The sequence below is a fragment of the Mesoplodon bidens genome (genome assembly GCF_964165515.1).
Source record: "Mesoplodon bidens genome assembly, chromosome: 14".
NCBI classification, from domain to species: domain Eukaryota; kingdom Metazoa; phylum Chordata; class Mammalia; order Artiodactyla; family Ziphiidae; genus Mesoplodon; species Mesoplodon bidens.
The window spans coordinates 52762746-52783692 of NC_138170.1; the positions used below are offsets into that span (position 1 = coordinate 52762746).

The 20947-nt window shown below is 43.3% G+C and overlaps 1 protein-coding gene across 1 annotated transcript in view; it reads right to left on the reverse strand.

The window, feature by feature from the left end:
- Positions 1 to 3165: 3165 nt before the first annotated feature.
- The window catches only part of CAMKMT (calmodulin-lysine N-methyltransferase), a 388922-nt gene continuing 371140 nt past the window's right edge, over positions 3166 to 20947 (reverse strand). Inside the window, exons 10-11 of the mRNA XM_081254257.1 lie at positions 11744 to 11875; positions 3166 to 6061 (exon numbers count right to left, since the gene is read on the reverse strand). Coding sequence (XP_081110383.1) covers positions 5984 to 6061; positions 11744 to 11875 — 210 coding nt within the window. The 3' untranslated portion in view covers positions 3166 to 5983. The remainder of the gene's footprint in view (positions 6062 to 11743; positions 11876 to 20947) is intronic.

Genomic DNA, 20947 nt, shown 5'->3' on the forward strand with positions numbered 1-20947 from the left:
TACGTGTCGGCTCGGTTTACACCGAGGGCTCATTAAGGATGCTTTTGGTACGGCAGCGGCCCGTGACGTCACAGCGGGTATTTTAAATGGGCGGGGCCAGACTGCCCTGCATGTAATTCTTTAAAAATATAAAAGCCTCCCTCTTTCCTCCTCTGTCTCTCCAGCTGTAACAACTTCACCGACTGCCTTGGTTCCACCCCGAGGATTTCACTGAGAGAACACGTTAGAGGGAATCAGGAAGCAGAGAAAAGGTCACAAATAAGCACCTCAGGAACAATGAAAGCTTTTCTCTATGCAGCAGTGGGAGAGTTGCTAGAAAAACTGGAAAGGTATTAATCAGAAGTGGCTATAAATCCTCTGGAGTTTTGCTCTTATAAAACTCCTCAGAGAAAGTCTTGAAGGAAATGCAGGTCAAAGCCCAAAAAAGCTCTTGATCAGAGATTGCTGGAGGAAAATCTTCCCAGACGCCGTTTAATAGGCAGCAATCACCCCAGGAGTGGGGAAGCCAAGTACGCTTGAAACATGGTTGCAATTCCTAATAGGTCTTGTCACACTTAAGGCACTGCAAGCTCCATCCAACGAACAGCTGAAGCTAGCTGGCGATTCATAAAGCCAACAGTTTAAAGTTTATTATGATGAAAGCACTTAATGACAGCCATCGCTAGGGGCCCATCATTTATAAAGCTGTGCTGAGTATTAGGCATGTAGCATGACCACCAATTTTATGTCACAATTGCTACCATAAAATGACCTTTGGTGATTTTTGCTGCATGTGGTGGACAGCTCTTCCTTCACATTAGTGCTCTGTGGCTTTCTTTGCAGACTATTATGCTGTCTAAAGCTTATTTGGCACTGTCGTGAGCCTCAACCCTTGTTATTACCCCGAAGGCCTGTCTAAAAAAAAAAAAATCTCATGCTCTATTACGCCACTCCAATAATTTACAGTTCTTACCAGCCTTGGTTTGTGTAATATTTGAATGCAAATATGCTTTACCACTGCATTTTATTTAAAAAGAAAAAAAAAGTTCCCATGCCTCTGGCTAGGGCAATATCCATCTGATGGGAGTTCACTGAAATCAGCCTCTTATTCCCTGGTCAGGTCTCACTGAATGTGTACTCTTTTCCTTGGTCGGTTAAAAACACCTCCAAAAAAAAAAAAAGAAAAGGTTAGTTAAACTTTCCTTGCAAAAGAGGTTTTTGTTTTTAAAGATCCTATGTGTGATAAACCCACCTAAGGCAGAAACACTAATTCTTATTTCCCTACATCCAGTCCCAATGCAAATTGACATCTAACATTATTTAATTAGGATTCCATTTTCCAACCTGCTTTGTTTGTTTAGTTAGAAAGTGTTTGAATACACGGCCACTTTACCGCTCCGATGTAAACTGCTGCTGAGAAAGTGGTCTGTCCATGCTACACCACCTTTAAATTGTGTATATAATTTTATAAATGATATAAAATCTGCTTCTAGTCCCCGAAAAAAAAAAATATAAGCATGGCACACTGCAATTTTGGAAGGACGTAAAATATGTGATTTCTGCTGGTACCCACTGTATTGGGTTTAATATAAAGCTTTTTTCAATAAGGTAAATTGTTACATGACAAACTCATCTTCCACCATTATCATCTGCTGTTTGTGTTTAACAACAGGAGTCCCGCTCTAACAAAACTGTTGTAATGGCTGTACAAATTACTCAGCTGAAAGCTTTTCACCAAACAAAACAGTATTAATCAGCAGTTCTTATGAAGGTGCTAATTAAAAACAATTTTCTTCCTCAGTTTGCAATACTAAAGCCATCTTCACTTGCACAGTTTCCAATATACAGCTACTATATTTGCTCACAATTCAGGCCCTCTATTAACTATTGAATCTCCTATTAGCCATTTTATTACATTTCTGTTTACAAGCTTGTTGACATTTTAAAAGTCACAGTATGATCTGTTTTATCTATTAAAAAATGTATTAATTGAAAAGTCAGGGGGACAAAAAAGGCAAAAGATAGACTCCAAATGAACAGACGTCCAGGGCAGAGAACAGAGTGAGCATTTAGTCACAGCCTGGGCAGTAAGGTTTCTGGGTAAAATGAAATCTGAGAATTAAACGTGGCATTTCAGGCTTAATGGTTTGTTAAACACCAACGGGCTGCTTCCTAACTTGGAAATAGTCCACTCAGGAAAACATATTTGCCCACTGTCTAAATTCAGTTTCTAAGGAGACCCAGTCTGACTTTCAAATCAATCTTTCCTCTCTGGGATACACTCAGCCTAATTTTGACATTTCATACAGTCTGAACTCAGGAGACTTTGATCTGGGGTGGGGAGTGTACCTGGAATCTGGAAGCAGATTGAGGGTCTAAACAGCCTTATCTTCCCTGTGAGTGTGTCTATGTGTGTGTGTCTAGGTACACATGACTCCCTCCCCTGCGTGAGCATTCTGCCCCCTCCCCCGAGTCCACTGCTGGACAATGCCACCCAATTGCTTGGCATAGATTGGAAACAAGTCAAATGCTGACTAAGCACAAAAGCCCCATGGAAGCTGTGTTGAGGGAAGGGGACAGTCCATTCCTATTAAAAAAGAAGAAGCCTAACCCTTAGGAGAAGAAGGTATGCCCCACGCTGATAGTGGAGAGAAAAAGAAAAACAAAACACCCGCTATGTCAACAATCTCCTGCCTATGGTATTAAAACCAGGTTCTTCAACTGTCAAAAGCAGTTAACTAGTTTAGGAAAGACACCTGGCTGTTGAAATAGGGCTCCAGAAGGCCACTAATCCTTCCATTCACTCAGTTAACTGCTAGATCCCCCAAATTGATTCAACAGGTATGCAGTGGTAAATTCAGCCCATACTGAAGCCAAAGGGAAAATCAGCAAGGGGCGGGCAGCTCTTCTCTGAAAACACCGGAGGAACCAGCCAGAAAAGCTTTTATGGCCCGACAAGTTTTCTGCTGAATAAATTACCCTACCCTAATGGAAGTTACATTTTCATGCTCAGTCAAAAAGTCCACAAAATACACAATTTATACAAAATAGCATCAACCTCTTAGGTAGTCTTTTCTAGCACTTTTATCCCAATTCACAGCATATGTCTTGCTATAAAATAAAATATATTTCTTATAACCAACTTGTATGTGGCTGTTCATATCACCACATTAGAACTGACCATGGGCAATGTTAGAAACATTCTCACATCCAACCAAATCTATTTAGTATGACAAAAGAGATTTGTGAGTTTTCTCAGAAGATACAGGTACACAGGAAACAGGAATACAGTAATAATTCTTATGATTTCAGACAGGCTTTGTTTTGAAACAAACACAGGCACAATTACACAAACAATTATGAAACGGGGCATTTCAATTGCAATTATGCAACCCAATACCGATGCAGAGAAATAATTCTTAACTATAAAGTTCAAAAGAAATGTAAGTGGATAAACTTTCTAAAGCAGCTATAATTTTTTCCCCTCTCAATATCGGCACTTTGCCAAAATTTGAGAAAATAAAGACACTTTTAAACTATTCAATAATATACAACATTAGTTTCTTACAAACTTCCAAAGAGCCTGGACTAGTGACATTTCCAGGTAAGGGTCCCATAAAGAGCAAATCTATGAAACCCTTAACATTCTACAAAAGATTCTCTAGGTTTTAGTCATAATGAACATATTTCTTTACTCAATGTCTTTTGGTAGCACAGCTCAATTCTTATACCCTGTCTCCAGCTTAGGTAACTGTACACACTATTCTCAGATGTTAAGAAAAAACACACTACTAATTTACTTTTTAAAATACAATTTCTTCCAGCAAAATAAACACTGGATTTCTCCACCCACAACACACAAATGTAAACTGAATTCTTGCCAATTCATGTATTTTCATGAGAAAAAAATGGAACTATTCTCATGGTTCCGATGTTCTATATTTTACAAGAAAAAATAAGAACAGGCGATCTTAGATGCTACTGCAGGGATGGGTTTTCTTTGTCTGGCAGATTTAGTTGCAGGAAGAAATCATTTCTCTGTATTTTCACCAGTATAAATGGAACTACCTGTGTTGCCTTTTAAAACGTTCCGAATTCTGATTTTTTAAATAAGAAAATATGAAGCCAGTGTGCAACCTATACAGTCGCCAAAGGAGAGCTGCCACTAGCTGAACTACTCAGCTAAATGGCTGGTTTGCATTGCCCTGGTCTTTATCTAGCACTGAGAATAGACTGCTGTTTTATCCAAAGAGGAATAAATTGCTGTTATTGTGATGTTAGCCCATCACTTGGCATTGCAATTCAAGTTTTTGTGAGAAAGAAATGTATGATCTAACTGCGACTTGACCTATGCCTTCAGAGATCCATCTAGGTGCTCTAATGGAGCAGAAAAAGTGGTGAATACAAGAACATGCAAACTGATGGTGAAAAATTTGTTTGATGATAGAAGTGAGCAGAGAAGACATCTGAGAGTCGCTGTTTTTATGACAGCTAAGTTGGCTTAACATGCAAAAGGATTCGCCCCCAGTTTCCCACCTATCACTTTAATTGTATCACGCTAAATACACGCTTTGCCTCTACTAAAGATAGGAGGATATATAGCTAACCTACTAATGACATTACTGTGAAAGTGGACACAGATGATTCCTTACAGATAAACATCTGAATTTCCACAAAAGGCATTAGAGCATCTCCGGGATGAACCAGGCAAGGAGAGGCTTGGGTTCCCTGCAGAAAAGTCATTCTCTCTTAATCCTAGGCAGCACATATGAAATGTTTACCATACACTTGCATTGCTGCACAGGACTATATATACTTACTTTCAATCAGATAATTGTGTGATTGAGTTTTTTAAAACTCGCCCTGGTTGCCATCTCGTTTGATCAACCATTTATTCAAAATGTCCCTGGAAAGGACCTCTTTTGAAAGAGGCCTGGAGAACAGCAGTAGATTTGAGCCCTGATAAAGGCTCACTTTTCATCCATAGTCAGAGCCTAAATGTGCTCTTCTTGTACCTAAACAGATAATAAGCACTCAGCACACTCCTCCTCCTTGACACGACGCATTGAGACTAATCACACATAATTGGAGAGGAGGGGCAGAGGGCTGGCCATGCTATTGTGTCCAGAGGACAAACGGTCAGTTTATGAGGCTTTGGGCTGATGTAGTCATTTCTTATACATCTATAGGGAAAAAAACATCCTGTTTAAAAGAAAAAAAGAGAATGGGTGAGAGAGAGAGACAGCAAAACAGAGATGGCAGAATTAATACAATTAATTTGAGGGTGATCTGAAAGATTTGCTTTCTTTCTTTCTTTTTTTAACCAGGAAAGAATCATCATGTTTGCTGGGTTGGCAGATGAATGACCACCACTAGAATAGAACAAAGACCAAGATATTTTCTAAAGGGGGTGGGGTGGGAATCACCAAAAGAAATTCTGTCTCAATGAGAGGGAAGAATATTTGGGTGGCTCTCAAGTCCAATTCAAATCTCACATAGGCCGCTTATACATATTTAAAGACAAAAGTTTGGTGCAGGGCTTCCCTGGTGGCGCAGTGGTTGGGAGTCCACCTGCCGGTGCAGGGGACACGGGTTCGTGCCCCGGGCCGGGAAGATCCCACATGCCGCGGAGCGGCTGGGCCCGTGAGCCATGGCCGCTGAGCCTGCGCGTCCGGAGCCTGTGCTCCGTAACGGGAGAGGCAACAACAGTGAGAGGCCCGCGTACCGCAGGAAAAAAAAAAAAGTTTGGTGCAGGAAGAGCAACAAGCAGATGGAATAAAAGAGGAGTCCAGGATGGCTGCGGAGTCATGTGGGTGAGGACAGGTGGACCCCGGAACCCACACATGGAATGTTGCAAAGGCAGTTGGGGCCCATGTCCTGGGGGCTTGAAAATCTCAGGGAGCCAACGGCTTACTGCATATTATACCCGTTACAGATTTCTGTTTTTGTGAAAATACTGCCTGTGCACTGGATGTTTTCTTTGTCTTTCCAGCAGCTTAATCTTCTATTCATCTTTGGTTAAAATAAGCAGAAGTGGGTAATGAAGGTTTTCTTCATATGTATCCTGGTTTTCCTTTTTCAACTGAAAAACAATAATAGAGGAAAAAAGGGTAAGGAGACTCCAATTAGGAATTTTCACCAATCAATTTTAAAGTTGAGTAGAAGGAAGACTTCTTACCTAAGTATATTGTTCTGGAAAAATAAAGGACAAAAAAGCAACTCAAAGTGGTCCTCAGTGGCAGTGACAAGACAATACTATGTATCAAGTTAGGATTTTTTTTTTTTTGGTGAGGGGGTAGGGTGTTTTTTCATAAATAGCCAGGCTGCTTTTATGACCTCTGTGGACTCTGAGGTACTTCAGCACAGGGAGAGCTGGGGGCTTGCTCATCTTCACCAGACCAGCCATTTGGCCTAGAAGTTTCTGCTCCTGGTCCTCTCTGCCCCCTGCCAGTGCCCCAGGAATCAGGCTGGCAGGCGTTTCAGATCATTTGGAGACCTGGGCACAAGGGACAGACTGGTGGGGCCTAAGACATTTCAAAGGTTCTCCAGCTGCTTCCTAGGGGTTTCAGTATTAATGATAAGTAATTCAAGCATTGTTTTCTCCGAGGAGGAAAACAGATTCCAACAACAGGAGCAGCAAGCTTTGATACTATTCAGGTGGAGTTCTGAGGGCCTTCCCATGATAGACGTAAAAGTCCAGTCAGAGTTCTCAAATCTAAAGTACACTTTTCCTCATTCAGCTAGAATAATTTTGAGAATCGTATTTATATTTATTCTAGCAAATAATACATTGCTATCTATAAAGACAAAATTGCTATTTTGGAAGCTGGTGTTTTGGAGCCAATTGTGAATTTATTTTGGGATTTATAAGGATCAGAAATAAATATTTCTTTTAATTTTACATGGAACCCATTCCTTTATTGTTTCAGATCAGACAAACATCCCACCCCACCCTCCCCTGAATCTAAATAAATGGCTCCAGCATGACACTTTCCTGCATTCGTAGGTCTGGGGCACGTTAACTTGAATCTTTCTAAAGTGCATGTTTCTTCTAAATCATATTCCCAAACTGTGACATGCCCTCACTATTAAAGACAGCAGCAGTGATCCTACTTTTCCTTTTCCTCTGGGGAACATAAAGCCAATGCAGTCTCTACTTTCTAATCCATTTTCCTAAGAACTGATGGTGGTACAATCACTGAAGTCACTCATTCTGTTTTCTTTGATGGCGTTTGCCCTTTTTAGAGATGGTGAGTTGTCTATTTAGAAAGATCCTCATGAATTTTTGTTGCCACCAAAGTAACGACAGTGTTACTCCTAAACACACATCTGTCAACATCTCTCGATTTAATCTAATTTTTTTAAATGGCCCAGAAGTGGCTTCCTAAACCTCCCAAACCAAACTCGCTATCACCGGGACTACTGACTGTAAATACCTTTGTTGCCAGTTGCCCTAGTGATAGAAGGAGCTCACTGAAATATTTTACAGAGGGAAGAGGGGGCCAAGCTAGCTAAATTCTTCCTCTGGGATTGGGGATAAGGGAAAGTTGATTACTCAGTGTGAGTCAGCTGACCTCCTCACTCACAATGCACTAATATACAGAGACTCAAATGAGCTCTTTATAAAGTCCCTGAGGTAATATGTGGGATAAATAATTCTTCGGTAAATATGGGTTAGAAATCACTTTTACCTTGGATTCTATGCTGACCTCTGGAGGCCAAAGCAGAGGCTTCCTTGTTAGGAGAGGCCAGGGGCCAGCCCCGTGCTGACTGTGAGTCCTTCCAGCTATAGGAAAGAGCCGACAACCCTCAAAGGCAGCCCTACAACCCAGCACCAGATCACTTCCGAATGCAGGCTGTTATGTGAGGGTACTTGAACACACACAAAGCTGTTAGGAAATACTGGCTTCGATGGGGGAACGTTATGTGGTTTAAGAATAATTCCATGTACCCAGGCTGTACTTCTTGGCCCAATTAATAATTATAATTTTAAGAAATAAAAAAGCACCTTGAAAACAAACAAACAAAAAGCAAATTGTGAATAAAACAATTTTCCAATTTCATAGGTTAAAACAGGGTCTTTGAGGACTGAACTAAATTATATAGCTGCTATTAGTGGCATTATGCTTTACTTCATAATTGGATGTAACATGCTCAGCCTCGCCACAGTGCGAACAGCAGCAGCGGGAGTGAAGTTCAGACTGTTTACCCTTTACAGTATCCACAATTATCAACAGCACACCACACAGATTATAAGAACCAGCCACTTGTAATGTGGCATTTTGAATAGATAAGCAGAAGTGCAATATGGCCGTGCTTTTAACACAATGTACTGACTTCACAGCCGAGCCTGAGCCTATTTTCATGGCTAAACACATAAATACAGAAAATAAACACATGGGTGGTTTTGCAAAAGTTAAAGAAAAAAAAGGAAAAGAAAACTATGGCATGCAAAATTATATTTCAAAGAATATTTGCATGACTGAGAATATTTTTATCAACTCATTTCAAGCCAGCTGTAATCTCTAAGTCAAGTCTCTAGCTTGCTAAACAATTGGCTATCTTAATATCCTAAAGGTTTTGAGCCCTAACACCGGGGCAATGCATTTGATTCCTAGCCTGGAGGAGACCAAGAGGTTAGGTGGGAGAGGGAAGTGTGTTCTTTTTCTCCCCGTTGCCTGGACGAACAGAAAGGCAATATTTTAAAAACACACTACACCTTTGGCTGCCTGGCTCCTGAGCACAGTGGCTGCATGGTGTGGGCACAATTTAACAAAAGCACTGGCAGAAAAGTGCAGAATGGCACCGTTTTGATTACAGGCTTGCTTTTTAACGGAAATAAAATTTCACAGTTAACAATGAGAGGTGAAAAGTTTAAGAGGCAAAGCTGTTCCTCCTGATCATGACTGTTAATCAGCTTCATGGGTGGTTGCCTAAATCTGCAGATTTTTTTTTTTTTTTTTTTTTTACCTTGCACTACTGCCAAGATTGTAACTAATTTTTTCCCCTGTTGTAAGAGGAGGGGTGAAAAACTCGGCATAGAAGGCAGCTGTGTATGAGTGACGTGAGGCAGTAATGCAGAGGGCAAAATTAAAATTCATGAATCTCTTCACAACCATTTGTGTAACAAGATTAAGACGGGACAGCGGAAAAGAGCGGCATTATCAGGCGTCTTACAGTCCTCCAGCTGGTTACGCCCTATTCCAACACAGTAGGGCTAAGAGGATAACACGCAGCCTGAAGGAAGACGCTGCTCCTCCATTTGGGAGCAGGCTCGTTCCTGGGACCATGGGGGTTTGGACAGGGATGCAGAGCAAGAAAGCTGATTGCCGCTCAAGATGGAAAACTTTTAAGCCCCGGCTGTCAGCACGCGGCAAACAAAAGCGGCCAGGGTGGAGGATCCCTGCAGCCGCGCCGGCCCCTGCGCATCCCCGGAGCCCCAGGCGCGCGGGCGGGAGGCGAGCAGGGGCCGGAGCGGACCGCGGTGCCGGCTTCGGTCTCCGTCCCCGCGCCCCCGTGATGAGCAGTAGGGCCCGGCGAGGACCAGGGACGCTCCCCACTCTCTGCAGCCGGGCCCGCGGCTCTGTGTCCGGCCTCTGGTAGAGATCCTCTCCGGGCATCGTCCTCTTGTAAAGGAGACCTCCCTGTGCGAGCCAGAGTTGGGTCCTCGGGGCCCCTCTCCGTCCAGTCAGCACCCGGTTAAACCTGCTTGCTGCTGGAGCAGAAAAGCCGGGCATTCTGTGCTTCTGGTACAGAAGGGACTAGAGGCATTCTTTGGCTAGACGCGGGAGGACAACAAGCCAGCTGAAATTGCCCTCATCATGACAAATATACATCATGGGTGCTCGTTTTATACCATCTAGGTAGGGCACCCCAAGACTGCAGAATATTCCCCTAGGGCTCTACTTCCTGAGAACAAAATGCAACTCTCACCTGTCACAACAAGTACCAGAAGAGGAGGGGGAACTATTCCTTAGTCCAGTGTCAGCAAGGTGGGGAACTGAACTTTGAAGCAATTACGATGAGATAAACACTAAGGCCACTTCGTTATTATGGAAATTTATTTTTGTGCGACCAGTCAATGAGACTCTGATTATTTACAGGGTACTGTGGGTATGGTGCACAGTATAAACCTAAGAGTCATGTTTAGTGATTTATAAAACGTGCCATGCTTAGCAGGGTAGTGTACAACATCGGAAATAAAAAGAGGAGGTTGCTGCCCACTAGGTGCTGACAATCTAAAGTCCTAGACAAAGAAGAGGTGGCTACTAAGGACTTGAACGCCTGGCATGACCCAACACACTTCAGATCTTGCAGGAGGAGACAGAGGGTGTCAGGCACAATGCTGACATTTTCTGCTGGTGGAGAAACCCTCACCTTTGCTCTCCTGAGCTATGACTGAGAAACTAAAAGCATTTGTCCTTCAGGGGGAAAGTGAATGACATGACATGAAGCGGCCGTCAGCTGATCCCTGTAGCTCGAGCCCCAGCCTGGAGAGAAGGCTGTTTTCATCCCTTTGTGTAGAAGAGCCCAGGGGGCCAGGAGAGACCCTTCCCTGACCAGGTAAAACCCTCCTTTTGTTCTGGAGAGGAGTTGAAAAAGGGAGAACATCATTCTAGAGGCAGGTAAGATTTGAATAACATGCCATTCTGTTTTTATTTTCTGATTGTAAGCAAAAGGGCCCGATTCCACCAGTGAGAGGAAGTGATTTAACCCTTTCAGTTCACAAAGCATCATTTTTTTTTTCCCCCAGGAGCTTAAATGGAGCCCTGGAGACCCGAAGAAATGAACCCATTTCCAGAAAGTGAAGATTTCCTTTTTATTGCTTAGAAGATCAGATCCACTTTGCATATAATTTTTCAAAAGTCAACACACTTCTACATTATATCATAGTCCTGGGTAATAAAGAATGCTATTCACATCTTCCCAGGAGAAAAATAAGGTCAAGGCTTTACTTTTCTGTGGTCACGACTTGCAAAATTGACAAGTCAAAGTCTGTTGCCAAGGTCAGACTAGCTCAGAGAAGGGAGCTTTCTGTACCGCACAAAATTACAGAAGAAATACATGTTATTCTAGTAACTGTGATATGTATTAGCAAACGTGAGATTCCTAAAAAGTTTTCGGTGGAACGCTGGCCTCTCAGTGTCCTATATTGCTCTATACCTATAAATAATAAAAAGGCTGATAACATTGCTTTATGTAAGCAAGCTTAGAATCACTCTCAGATAAGTGCTTTTGACCTAAATCTTGTAGCACCTCGATCTGACATATAACCCCACAACTGTGAAATTCTGTGAGATTTAACAGTCTCAAACTGCCAACTGACCCAGCCATAAAGCAAGCAGAGATAAAGATTTACAGTCTAACATGATACAATTAGACATTCACCTTCTATTTATTTCAGTGCAGCTAGGCATTTAACCTACTTAAAAGCTGAAGGTTTTTCATTAAAATATAAATGCTTGTTTATCATTCATTCTATGCCACCTCCCCTGTATCCTACAAATTAGTCTATTATGAATGAAGAGATTAGTTAGTTTCAGAGAAAGGAGTAAACAGGAATGGTTTCTGTACAATCCTTCTAGACATGCAAAGATAAAAGATGGCTTTGCCACACAAAATAATCAGATACAAATAGCTGTTGAGAAGCAGCACACCTAAGGAGTCCTTTAATCAAATATTTAGGTTACCTGCCAAAAAGACCATGATCTCTTCAAAATGCAATGCGGATTAAAGTGTTATCTAACACAAGCAGAAAACTAACCTTGGAGTGGAAGTTTGAAATGTGTTCATCATAATTTTCATGTCTTTGGATGGAGAAACCAGCTTTTTCAGCTAGATTGCAAAACTGGTTTAAAGTATTCCCTCGGCGTGGGGCGAATACCATTGCTTTCCCCTAGAATGTTAAAAAGGAATTTCACACATTTTAAAACTGGAAGGCAACCAATCATAACAGACATTGGTCAAAGCATTTAATTGTACTGCTCTCAGGTAGAAAACTCATTTGTCTTTAGACGTCCACACAGGATGGGCATCCACAGTGAGAATAATTTCAAGGACAGATATACATCAAATTAAGAAAAAAAAGTCATTTAAATGGTGAGTTGCTATGTTTTACCATTTTCAAACAATGCATGTAATAAACAATATGGAACTCAACACTGGTTTTCTGTACAATACATACCTCTCTTGGGTCCACTGGTTTAAACCATCAACTAGATTTTAGAATAATGGGTCCAGGGCAGTGCCACCCACCTTGCGACTCCTTAGCAGCTGCCAACACATCTGCAACACAGCTCCAGAGCATGTGGCCACAGATGCCTGTAAATGTTAGTTTATTGTGCCCTGGAAATTCAGTACCAAGAAATCCTCCACAGAAATAAGTAACCACAATCCATTTCAGTTCTGCCACCAGCCTTTTCTGTGACCATGCTGCCAGAGACAGAGCTACAGGATCTTGATTTCCAACTTTACTGACTCCTTCATAAGGGTCATCATTATGGCCAAACAGTTCCTCAAAGTTACTCAAGTGATTACTTTTTTAAATTATTTATTTATTTATTTATTTATGGCTGCATTTGGGTCTTCGTTGCTGCACGCGGGCTTTCTCTAGTTGCGGCGAGCGGAGGCTACTCTTCATTGCGGTGCGCGGGCTTCTCATTGCAAAGCACGTGCTCTAGGCACGTGGTCTTCAGCAGTTGTGGCACGTGGGCTCAGTAGTTGTGGCTCACGGGCTCTAGAGTGAAGGCTCAGTAGTTGTGGCCCATAGGCTTAGTTGCTCCACGGCATGTGGGATCTTCCCGGACCAGGGCTCGAACCCGTGTCGCCTGCATTGGCAGGCGCATTCTTAACCACTGCACCACCAGAGAAGTCCCCTCAAGTGATTACTTTTCAAAGGAAGTAGTAAAATGAGGGCAATCAAGCTTTTCTAAACTGCACAACCTTATCAGATTGTTGTAGTGGGGAGAGTGGGAGGACTTGAATAAAGTATATACTGGATTTCAGAAGACTCTCTGACATGAAACTCTAGAGCAACCATTTGCTAACTACTAGGTGCATGTGAGCTTTTCTTCTCCCTTGTAGATGTGCACAGAATGGCTAAACTTCAGAATCTTCTTTTTCCTTTTATTTGTTTAAAAGATGACTGTATGCTTCTGTTAATTTCAGGGTTATACTTCACCTCTATGAAGTACCACTCCAGGTTTTGAGGGAATCATGAAAATATATCCCTGTTTCTTTTTTTTTTTTAATAAATGTATTTATTTTATTTATTTATGGCTGTGCTGGGTCTTCATTGCAGTGTGCGGGCTTCTCATTGCGGTGGCTTCTCTTGTTGCAGAGCACGGGCTCTAGGCGCATGGGCTTCAGTAGTTGTGGCTCATGGGCTCTAGAATGCAGGCTCAGTAGTTGTGGCACACGGGCTTAGTTGCTCCACAGCATGTGGGATCTTCCCGGACCGGGGCTTGAACCCGTGTCCCCTCCATTGGCAGGCAGATTCTTAACCACTGTGCCACCAGGGAAGTCCCTATCCCAGTTTCTTTTGAAAATTGGTTTACCATTCATACCTGCCAACTGTCTATTGAGCATCTGGGACGTGGCAGACACTGGGATAAGTGCTCTATATACATCCTCTCCTTTAGTCTTCAAACAACCCAACAAGGTAGAGATTCTCAGCTGCACTTGACAGAATGCTCAGAAAGGTTGAATCACTGGCCAAGATGACACACCAGTAAATGACTGGAAACGGACCTGACTCCAATGCCAATGCTCTTTCTACTACACGACATTGCCTTCTTATTAGTAATAGTGATGATAATAATAAATAATAAAAGCTACCACTTTGCTAGGTGCTTCACAAGACTTCCCTTTAATCCCCTCAACAGTTTTCTCAACAACGTTGTACGGTAGACATTACATTTTACAGATGATTAAACACGCAGTGAAGAGTTTGAAGAAGAAGGAACCGTGTGGCAGAAAGGGGTCTGGACTTAAAGGGGATCTCCACCATAAAACACGGTGTCACCTCAGGAAAATCAGGAAAAAAATGTCATAGAACTGCTGAACTAGATGGACCTTGGAGATGACGTGAGTCCAATCTCCTCATTTTTTCAGATAGGAAACTCAAGTTATCTTAGCTGACCCACTGAATTTTCTCACCCATGAAATGGGAAGAACAAAGCCTCCCTTGCCTTCCACCCCCGACCGTGAGCAAGTTGTGAGGGTAAAACGAGGTACTGAACGTGAAAATAATTTGAGAAACAAGTTTATATAGATGTAAGAAAGACTAGGAGCATCTACACCACCTAACAGTGCTATAAAAATTCTATCAACTCCCTCTCCTTCTCTCTTCCCCTCATTTAGCTGCAAGAAAACACACTGATACACTGTCCTGGACATCAAGTGTTTTCATACTGTGTTTACATAGACATGTATACACTCAGGCACATAATTACAGCAGCACCAATCATGCCAGTAAACTTAAGGTTCTGTCAGCTTTTCCAATATTAATTGCTATTTTCAGGCTGTTTTCAAACTTAGCAGCAAAAATTCGTTTTGATGTGAAACTAGATATAATACATGGTCTCAGCAAGGGAGCAGAAGTCTCCATAAAAAAGAAAAGAGGGAACACTAGTAGGTCATTCTAGTCTTTTCTAAGAGCTGATTGCCATTCTCGACTCTTGAATAATGGAAGTCATTTTATTTTAAAGTCACCTGCAAACATTGTCTTACCGTTACAATCAAAGAGTTGATTTTTAACAGCTATTATCTAAATTATGTATCATAATGTTTACAGGACTAAGGGGTTGTGGTTGGGTTGATGTTTGCATTCACAAAACACATGCTGCCCTCACCCCAGCCCTTTGTTGGTTAGGGTGAGCTGTAAGGTGACTGCAGTTGAGCTTGTGTCTCAGTTTACCTGTCCTTCTGTACCCACCGCACCTAAAACAGCAGCCCTTCCCCATCCCTCCCCACCCACTCTCCCTGCTCTAGTTGTGTCCTTAGCCCTCATCACCACTGGCACACATCATAACCTTGTTTGTTATTGCCCATCTCCTCCAGCTAGAATGTATGCTCCATGACAATGGGATCTTCTAATGTTTTATTCACTGCATTTTCTCAGTGCCTAGCACAGAGTAGACGATCAATATTTGTCGAGAGAATAAAATAAATCTAGATATTGAATAATCTGAAAAACACAAGTCTCTGGGCATTCGAAGGCCATGTTCTATTGCTTATTCTTTAGAAAAGATTTTCTCCAAGAAGCTTTTACAGAGTCAGCGGCTATAATGGGATTTCAGAGGGCAGCTTTCTGTGCACAATACTGTCCCCACAAGAAAGAGAAAGAGCGAGCAGTAGTTTTAATCCTTAATTACTCAGTTATGAGTTTCAAAATGTTTTCTTTTTCATTTCGTTGAATGCAGACACCTTTGAGATGTGGATTAATATTTAGGAGGAACAATAGGACATCATCCATTCACTCAATAAGCAACCACTGAGCTCTACTGAGTGCCAGCATCTGCCCCATAATGAACGGTTTTAGAAGCCCCCCATATCCCCAGTGGAGGAGGACACTTTGTCTGGTACAGTCAGAGGAATACATCTTACAATTTAGGCTGCAAAAATCAAAACAAGAAAAAGAATATAGATTTCAAATTAGCCCATCACTTTAGAAAAATTATTTTCAATTTACCAAAGCACAACTTTCTAAGCATTCACCGTCACTGAATCATTTTAAACTCAGAATGAACACTCAATTGAATGTAAAATTTTGACTGATGAGCAGAAATTTGAGAGAATTCATTTATCCCTGGAGAGGAGAGAGGAGTAGTTCCACAAAACAACAATGATATTGTTTACATCGTAAGCTCAGTTGTTATTTTGCTAGACTAATCTATACTCATATATTAAAGGGTGTGCACGTCTGGAAAAAATAAGTCTTCTTCAGACTTATTTTACAAGTAATATGCTACGCCTTTTTCATTTCCAGGCAATAAACTATTAAATACCAATTACATGTTTAAGCTTGTGTTTATTTTCTAACCATTTCTTTACCTGGTTTCTGAGATGCTGCCTTTGTCTGCTTTCTCCCCTACATTTCCCTCAGTCTCTCAGTCCCCGACCCTGGCTTCTTTTTTTCCACCTGTTCTTTCATTGTCAGTAGTCCCCAGGGCTCTGCCTACTTTTTCTTCATGTTTTATACAGTTCTAGGTGATTGTACTGAAGTCCACAACTTCAACTATCAATTATGCATCAAAAACTCCCAAGTACATAACTGCAGCATTCACCATTGTCCAGGGCCCGCACCCAGATTTTCAGGTGCCTACTAGAGCTCTCCATGGAGATGTTCTGAAAGTACCTTTAACCCATTCTGCCTAAAATGGAACTCAATATCCTTGGCCCAAACCTCTACACTTCCCAGGGCACTACCCACCCACCCATCCACCCATCCCTCTCTCTGTCTCTCTCTCTCACTCTCTCTGTCTCTCTGTCTCTCTCTCTCACACACACACACACAGCTGAATACCTATTAAGTATGCCAAACAATTCTATACCCATCACCTTCAAAATGAAACTGGAAACCAGGAAATCGTGACATTGCCTTTTAAAACCCTTGTACCTTATTCTATCCCCAGGGAGGCACTCCAGAAATGTTTGTTGAAGGAACCTGTCAGTGAACACCCATTCAGTTCCCTCTTCTCCGTCTTTAGGCCTTCACTAGCTCCTAACTGAACAATTCTAGGTAGAAGTTGGTCCACGGTAGACCCATGAAGAGCCTTGCTGCTTTCAAGTTCTTTCTTATTCCAAACCAGCTTTTATGCTGGCCAGAGTGATCTTTCTAGGATCCATACACTGCTCAAAAATGGCTCTCTATCTCCATTTCAATGGCTCTCTATGACCCACATAATAAAGTCCCGTCTCTCCATCATCATGTTCTCAGCCTTTCTTAAAGTGGTACCCAAACTAACTCTTTAACTTCATCCCTCACCCCTCCCCAACCCGAACCCCAAACCACACAGACACTCTTACACTCCAACCAGAGCAAACTCCTGCAAACACAACATGCTTTTTCGTACCCTCCACCTGTGAGCACTGTCCCCTCCACCAGGGACACTACTTTCTAGTCTCCTTCCTCTGAGGCTTAGAATGGCCTACTTACTATTCAAGAACAAAGTCAAATACTGCTGCGTCTACGGAACCCTTCCACAGGCAGTTAGTTACTCCTCGTGCTGTATCCCTAGTACCTATCATATAGCATTATAATTCCAAGGAGCTTGTGCATTAATCTGCCCTGGTAAACAGTGAGATTCTCAAAGTGCTCATTATTCCTCTTTATACCCCACAATCCCCAGCACAGTGCGAGGCTCAATAAATGTTTGTTGAATCAAGACGATTTCAAATCTCGGAGTATCTCACGTTCTATAGAAGGTGTAAATTAGAAAAAAAAAATCACACAACAAATAAAAACAGCACCAGGCCCTATATGATCAACTGCTGGGCTGTTATAAGCCATTTTGCACTGTCCACTGTAATTTCATCTGTGTGTATGTTACATCTCCATGACCACATTATAAATTCCTCAGGGGCAGAGACTCAGCACTGGATGAACAACTGGGTGGACTTCCAAGAAGAACTTGTAAGCGCTCTTGTTCTAAGGGTCTTAAAAACCATCTGGGGGCTCTCTATTCCTGTACCTGGAGGGCCAGGTATGGTGGAATACAGCTCCTCACCCAGAACAGAGGAGGATTTGTTGGGCCTCTGACCCAGCAAGCAGACAGGAACCAAGGGTCCTTCAGCACCATCTCAGTTCATGCCACTGAACCCACGCTCACAAGGCACTTCCCTGAGATAAGCAAAAACAGAGGTTTGTACAGATGGGTGCAGAGATGCTAGATTTTTTAAAAGATGAGGAAATATGTTAGTAAAAAGAAAGTGCTCTTCTAAAATGAGAGTCCATGGGCTTCCCTGGTGGCGCAGTGGTTGAGAGTCCGCCTGCCGATGCAGGGACATTTTATTTTATTAAAATAAAATGAGAGTCCATGATTTACTTTTTTTTTTTTTTTTTTTTTTTGCGGTACGTGGGCCTCTCACTGTTGTGGCCTCTCCCATTGCGGAGCACAGGCTCTGGACGCGCAGGCTCAGCGGCCATGGCTCACGGGCCCAGCCGCTCCGCGGCACGTGGGATCCTTCCGGACCGGGGCACGAACCCGTGTCCCCTGCATCGGTAGGCGGACTTTCAACCACTGCACCACCAGAGAAGCCCCATGATTTACTTTTATAGCACGGCTGGCATGTAGTCAGGACTCCAGGAATCTGGCAGTTACTACAGAAGGTTAAATGAATTCCACAGTGATATTTTTGATTTTTTTTTTTTTCTTTTTCTGTACGCAGGCCTCTCACTGTTGTGGCCTCTCCTGTTGCGGAGCACAGGCTCCGGACGCGCAGGCTCAACGGCCATGGCTCACGGGCCTAGCTGCTCCGCTGCATGTGGGATCCTCCCGGACCGGGGCACGAACCCACGTCCCCTGCATCAGCAGGCGGACTCTCAACCACCGCGCCACCAGGGAAGCCCGATATTTTTGAATTCTTGACAAAGGTTAGCAGCTATAACAAGCCGGAGATCTGTCCATAGTGCATCCCCATCCATCTCCTCATGGTCCTGAGTAAACTCACACTAACTGGCTTGGCTCCCCTCCTGCCACCCAAAGCCATTTCAGAGGAATATTAGTAGATGCCATTTGTTGCTTGTCACATCTGGACTGAAATTCAACTTGTAGGCTTGTGTGGCTGTATTTTAAATTACATCTGGGTCCTCTGATATCAGACATGGCTGATGGTCTTTAAGGAACACAGCGATTGGGGGTTACCTGTCAGCAACAAGAAGCCACTCACCGGAGGGAAAGAGGTGCGGGAGGGGAGGGACATGCTGTTTCTTGGAATGAGTAAAATGTACTGATTTCATTCCTTTTTAAGATCTTTTCTTTTCTTCTTGTAAGTTTGCTAGAGAGTCCCTTGTAGCATTCTGGCAGGAGTCAGATGTTTTGACAATGTCTCTCAACCAGTAAGTTGAGGAAAGTTTCCATCTGGGACAGGTAACAATCATTTCCTCTTGACATTTGGGGCTTCCTGTAATGACTTTCCAGGCATGGGTGCCCGTTTGCCTGAGGATCTAGGCTCAGCCCTGGGATCTGATACTGTTCCTGGTCAAGCCAGGAGCCCACCCTGGTGGCTAAGCTCTCTCTGAGGGCCACCTCATCCACGACCCCCAGTATAAAAGCTGAAAAGCAAGGGGAACCCTCCCCTCCCTCTACTTTCTTTGCTTCTGGATCCTCTGACTCCAGACAGCAGAGCTGCCTTAGCTGGAAATCAAGGAACCATACTCCCCAGTAATGGCAGAAGTCATTTCTTCCCAAGCTTGACACCTGAACCTTTGTGTTGCAATGGTTTCATTCTGGCCACTTAGTATAATTTCTCTCACCTTACTCGGTAGGGTTATCTGTACTAAAAAGTGTCATCTTCATCCAGGTAGACAATCCCCCAGATCTCTGCAGAGCCTGCAGCAGGTATGCAGGACACGGGTGCAGGGAACTGCAGCAGGCCCAGTTATGTGTAGAAATCGTCCAAGTCCAGGTTGAGAAAAAAAATTTTCCCCTCCTGCCAACCATTTCTCTGAGAACAGTTTTTGTGAAGAGCCCCCTATATTCTATACTCATCACAGCTGGACAGTCTCCCTATTTCTTCAAGGTAATAAGAGCGAACACATATTCATTCAGAGTCAATCATGTGCTAAAGCTTTCCAATGCACTGGCTTGTTTACCCCCCATTTTACAGATGAGAAACTGAGGCTCCGAGAGATGAATCCAGTAAGTGGCTAGATAGTAAGAACGACAAGTTTTGTATGCAGGTATTTCTGACTCCACCCACTGATACTTTGCCTTCAGAAACTGGGCCCTCCTATGAATTCGAAGCATTTGGCTAAAGTGCAGTTTTTTCTGAGCACCCTGAGAACTTGTTTTGTCTCCATTGAGTCTGCTGAGCCCTGAATTACCAAGAACTCAGGATCCACCAGTGCACCTGCCCAGGTTGTTTCTCTGTGGGTCTCTTATGGCACCTTTAGCCTCTGGGCCACAAAACCATGGAGAAGTGGTCTAGGCTCAAGAAAACATTACAGCATCTCAAATTGTAATAGACTAAAACCTTTAGTGTTATCTTAGTCTTGGACTGTGACTTCCACACACAGACACTCATCAGGGGGAGGTCCTTTGGAAGCAGGACAACAGCCCTGAGCGCTAAGAAGAAGAGTGCAGTTGTCCGCTGGATGCCCCAGAGCTCTGGGAACCCTTCCAGCCCACTGGCATGGGATAGAGAGCTGCTGCTGTTCCCTGCTGAGTCCAGGTGACCCTTCCTGGGTCCATCTGGGTGGAGGCCCAGGGAGTGCAAACGCCTTGCCTCCCCAGACCTCCCAATGGGGATGGGATCCCTGGGTGGGAACTTCAGTATGTCCATGTGCCATCCACAACTGGGATTCCCCCCTTAGGGCGGACCCCTGACCCCTTAGACTAGAACACCCAGCAGTCTGAGCAGGGCTGCAGGACAGGAGGGGCCTAAGCGAGGTCCCCTCCCCTCATTTCTAATGCTGCATTTTGATGTGGGCCCCTCTGATTTGGCCTCCCCACTCCTCACAGAGCATGAGTAAGTACTGCCCACTCTAGGGCCCTGCCTCATCCTTCCCCGAGTTAAGGGTGAGTATCAGCTGTCAGTAGGAGCACGGCTGTCCTCAGAGGAGGCCGCTGTGTGGAGCCACACTTCAGACTAGGGGCAGCGTCGTTCAGAGTTTAACAGAGGGTGCAGGAGAGCTGCTAGACATTCCAGTTCAATCTCCATGTAGATCTATTCATAGCTTGGGCAGTTTTCTCTTGTAAATCGTTCTCATGATTTACAATAGATGCTATGTAAATCATGCAAATCT